The sequence below is a fragment of the Montipora foliosa genome, chromosome 3, assembly GCF_036669935.1.
Source record: "Montipora foliosa isolate CH-2021 chromosome 3, ASM3666993v2, whole genome shotgun sequence".
Taxonomy (NCBI): Eukaryota; Metazoa; Cnidaria; class Anthozoa; order Scleractinia; family Acroporidae; genus Montipora; species Montipora foliosa.
The window spans coordinates 45,569,078-45,574,077 of NC_090871.1; the positions used below are offsets into that span (position 1 = coordinate 45,569,078).

A 5,000-nucleotide genomic window follows, 5' to 3' on the forward strand; every position below is an offset into this window, starting at 1 on the left:
TAAGTGGCATAAATCGCTGATCGAGTAACATATCTAAGTATTCAGAGGTTTGGTTGTCATCGTTGTATTTTAAAAAGTCTATATTAATGTCACCTAAAATGAAGACCTCTTTACCTTTATTGTTTAGGTTTTCTAACTGTTCCCTTAGGGATTCAAGGAAATGCTGACGATCATTTAATAAATAAATGATAAATGCATCCGATCACGACGTTCTTAAGTTTTTCACGCCTAATTTCAACCCAGCACGACTCAATGTTGTCTCCCGATAGTTTTATATCACGCCTTCGAAAAAAATCTAATTCATTAGCAATATAAATGGCAACACCTCCAGCTGCAGTTCTGGAGTTAGTATTTATAAATGAATAACCCGGAATGCTAATGTTGTGTATGTTGTTTTCTTTTAACTTCGTTTCAGAGATAGCAATGATTTCAGGGGCTTCTTCAACCGTGGTAATAAAGTCCTCCAGTAATGATAGGTTTTTAGGTAAACTACGCATATTTAAATGGAGCATAGAAAATCCATTTTTCCTTTTGGCTTTTTGAAAAAGAGTCTCTGATTGTTTGAAAGTGTAGTATTTTGACTCTTAGTAATTTTCGTGAGAAATACCCTGTAGGTCATCATTTTTTTCTGGACTTTCAATTGTATCCTGGAAAAGATCCTTGGAATTTAATAAAGAAGTTGGAGTGTGATGAACCCATGCTCCCGTAGCTCGAACGAATTCTTGGTGATGCAGATCAAGAAATGGGAGTTCACATAAAGCATTAAAGCTTGTAGCCATTTAAGGGTTTAGAACATATTTCTAAATAAAGTATACATGACAAATTAATATTTGTCGCTAGATGCAATAACAACGTTGTTATTATTATTACTAATAGCAATTCCGTTCTTACCCAAGTAAAGTAGTCGACCTGACTAACGACTAATGGGTGCGAGGGTGTTCATCTTGAAATCTTTTAAGATCGTCTTCCGTATCAAACATGACTACTGGTGAATGTTCGTTGTTCCTGATGAAAATTCTTCCATTGAAAGTCCATATAAATTTCCACTTCAAACGCTTTTTTTCTTTATTTACAGTACCAAATATTTTTTTCTTATACGGCGTGAGGGATTCATAAAGATGTTAGCGTCAGACTCGAGGTCAAGGTCAGGGAGGTCTCTTGCTTTCTTGTTAGCCAGTTTCCTCCGATTGGAATAGAAGGTATTTCTCACACTTCGCCGGGTAAATTTCACGATTATTTTTGGTGGAGCAGCAGCATTGTAAAACGGTATAGGGTGCGCAATAGAAATATCTGGTTCGTTAACTGAAACATCAATAGCTTTGCCAACTGATTGAACAATGGATTCGGCTGAACAGTCGCTCGTCGCCTTGATTCCCGATATTTCCAAACAATCCCTTCTAAGGTATTGACCAACTTCTTCAATCTCATAGGAGGTATTTGCTATTCGCTCTTCCATGCTCATAAGATCTTTCTTGATGTTATTTACTTCGGAGTTGGTCTTACTCAAGTCTGTCCTCTGTTGATGAAGTTTTTCGTTCGACTGCTTGATTTGTTTCAATAGATCGTCATACTTGTCCGAGAAAAGTTGAACTGATGCTCTTAATTCACTGAACTCAGTAGACATAGTCTCCAATTTAGAATGAAGCGGTTCAAGTTCCTTCTTTAATTTAGAAGGTCCTTTACCTGTCCAATTTTAGCCATAGTTATCTTAGCGCCGTAAGACGACAGAGCCCTCTCACACGTGGCCGGACGCCATAACGACATATGCTAATCCCCAGCATAAAGACAAAAAATAATTTGTTTCCCGCAATTATGAATACAGTCTATGTAACAGTGTATACGGTTTCTTGTCTATCAAGCTCTTCACGGAATACATTGTCAACAACCAGCTTTGCCTTCGGTTGAAATTTAAAAGTTACGGTACGACCATTGTCAGTTATCAGTATTTAGAGACCCGTAAAGGCGCCCGCAGACGAGGAAACATTTACCGAGGAATCGAAGCAAAACGTTTCTGAACAAATTCAGAAACATTTTTGATTCCCGGGAAGCAAATTTTGCTTTCGCAACAAATGTTTCCTGGGGCCGCAAACAGGGAAACATTTCCTTCCGCAACGTTGTTTCCTCGTTTGCGGGCGCCTAAAAGCCGAACGCTTTTACATTGTGAACGATCAGCTTACTGAAATGAGAAATGAAACGCTTTTGCATGTCTCGACACGTCGCAATGGATCCAAATTTGAATAATATCTTCATTTGTTGTTCCCGCTTGACTGAACCTGAGTTTACCAAGAGGTAATTAGGGCCCTATTGAGTTCTTCACATCTCGAAATTTTTTTCACCCGTCCAAAGTTCTGATTGACAGAATGCCTTGAGACTACTATTCCCAAACGCTCAATTTTTAGCCATCCCCAAAAACTAGTTCTTACGGTGACAATTATTGAGGTTGAGTAGCAATAGAGTTATTTTCACAGAGTTATGACTTCAGAGTTAGAGTTAAGTTTCCAAAATCTTGAATTCAGGATTTTGGAAACTTACCTCTAACTCTACGACGTAACTCTATGAAAACTAGACCCTCCGTGAGGGTACACTGGGTTGCCTGTGGTATGTGCACCGTTCCAGACAATTTTTTTCAAGTTGGGGGAGGGGGGTCATTAAGACCATTCAAGGGGTCAGCCAGAAGTCACACCAGCAGAGGCCCTTTGGCTCACAGGTTCTCACACGTTCGTACGACGAAACAGATCTGTCCTTGCGTAATATGTAGCCCTAACAGTGCACGATATTGTTTTGGTATTGTAGTGCCATGGTATAAGTCTTGGATAAATAGCCTGAGAAGACATGTGGTTACTAGCAAAGTACTGAACCCAGAAAGATTGAAGAAAATAAATGGGAAGCGAGAAACATTGGCTTCTAATAATTTTCAAGCTCCCTCACTACTTCTTTTTACTACAAGTTTATGCGTGCCCTCTGAGCATCTGACAGCTTTGTACTGCTAAAGTTTACTAAAGTTTACTAAAGTTAACCCTGTCCGGCGAGGTTAGTATCTGGATGGGTTACTTAAAACATATACCCCTTCGTCAAACAGAAGCATTGGACCGAAAATACTATTAACGCAAACAAATGCGAACTCAGCAAGGTACAGATTTTGTTAGCTTGCTTTATGCAAAAACAAATATTGATGCAAAAGTAAATAAATATTGATAAATAGTTTTTAGAAAGAGCAGAAGGAAGTTTCCAGGACGGTCGCTCGAGAATAACATATTTACGACATGAAAACAACATTAATTTTGAACCGTCCATATAGAATATAAAAAGTTACGATCCGCGACAAACATTTTGGGAGATTTTTGCTACGTTCAATTTTGTTATTGGCTGCGCAAATAAATCGCAAAATCGAAAGTGACATCGTCGGAATTCAGCGGACGCCGTGATTAAGTTACCGCGGCATGTTTACTCGCCAAACAGTGAAGCGTCTGTGTCAAATGGTGGCAAGATACCGGGTTTTCGTAAGATTCTTTTTCTGTCAAGTGTTATAAAGTTTGACAATAAATGAGCCAATTCAAAACAAAGATCACAATCGCCCAAACTCTTAAGGTTGACCATTGTTTCTGCAAAGTCAAAATTTACTCTCCAAGACCAGGTTATTTATCACCAGGTAATTCCATCATTTTGGAAATAGCAGCTACTTTATTATTCATCGGCGTCACAATTTTTTGCTGATTTTGGGGCTCATTTTGTTGAAACTCAAGCCCGCTTCCAACAGACCTGTTTATTTTCGTGAACCTTTCGTGCTTACAGGGCAATACTAAAAATATCCTCCCGTATCACATTTCAACCTTAAGCTCGAAAATTCAATACACAACATAATATTATAATTCAGAAAGGCAGAAAATATCACAGAATCCTTTTCCAGCGAAACATTTTATTGAAACAAACAACATAAGATGCACTAGAACGCCATTCGCGTTGCAATGACTTTCGACGCCATTGCTGGTTAACGAGAATAACAAACTCACGAGGCAGAATGTATATTTATATTTAATTAAGTTAGCAAAACAGGAAGACGCTAACCTCATTTTGACACGAAAATGCTTTACTATTGCCATAAAAACTATCCAGTTAAGCTCGCACATTATAAAACATGATGAATTCATAAAGGCCACCTTTTCCAACGAGCAATTTTTGGAAACAAACAACAAATTTGCTATTAGAGGCAAAAACCCCTTTCTATTTCATTACGTGCGTGAAGAGAAAAAACTCAATCATGTCAAATATGCGCAATATTACAACAAACTAAAATCTCAGGATCAAACCGTTTCCATGAAGAACCTTTTCCATGAATAACGAAGCACAACATAGACGACAAGCTTTCTTTCAAATAATTCTTGGCAGTTACATTTCGAATTATTTTCTTTACCTGAAGACTGCGCAGAGTTGATCACAGATCCACTTAAGGTGTTCGATTCGTTCTCTGTCTTTGTTGAACCCATAAGTTTGCCAGAGAATTTTCCATTTGGTTTCAGTGTTTTACATAACAGCACACTTGGTAAAATATTAGAAATGCAGCTCACTTTGATTTCGGCTCGACGGGCGACAGATTGTTGGCGAAGTCCATTACTCATCGCTTTTAAGATTCAACCGCCTGTCTTGTTCAGTATCCAATTGACTTGCCATTATTGAGCTTCATAAGGGTATATTTTGTTCAAAGATCCACTAAAACGCCATTCGCGTTACATGACTTTCGACGCCATTGCCGGTTAAGTTAATCGTTCTACTGTGTCCACCAGAGAAATCTATGCATTTTCCACTACCATCTCGATCCTAAGAAAATACGCGCAGAAGGCTCTATGCACACCACTAAGACACCACTTAGCAGGGAAGTGACAGGCAAGACGGAAGAAAAATTTAAAAAAGAAAAAAAGAAAAACAAATAAAACAAACAAATGAAACGCAGACCCCGACTGGGTTTGCCATACTGGCAACCCAGTAATAACTCTAAGAATAGC

At 38.4% G+C, this 5,000-nt stretch overlaps 1 protein-coding gene across 1 annotated transcript; it reads right to left on the minus strand.

The window, feature by feature from the left end:
* Nucleotides 1-1,069: 1,069 nt before the first annotated feature.
* Nucleotides 1,070-1,624, minus strand: LOC137995987 (uncharacterized). Its single transcript, XM_068841427.1, has one exon. It carries the CDS (start codon nucleotides 1,622-1,624, stop codon nucleotides 1,070-1,072), a length of 555 nt encoding a protein of 184 aa, XP_068697528.1.
* Nucleotides 1,625-5,000: the final 3,376 nt, after the last annotated feature.

Excerpts from the sequence above, each read along its gene's own strand:
- LOC137995987 (XM_068841427.1), bottom strand. The coding sequence starts at position 1,624 with ATGTCTACTGAGTTCAGTGAATTAAGAGCATCAGTTCAACTTTTCTCG.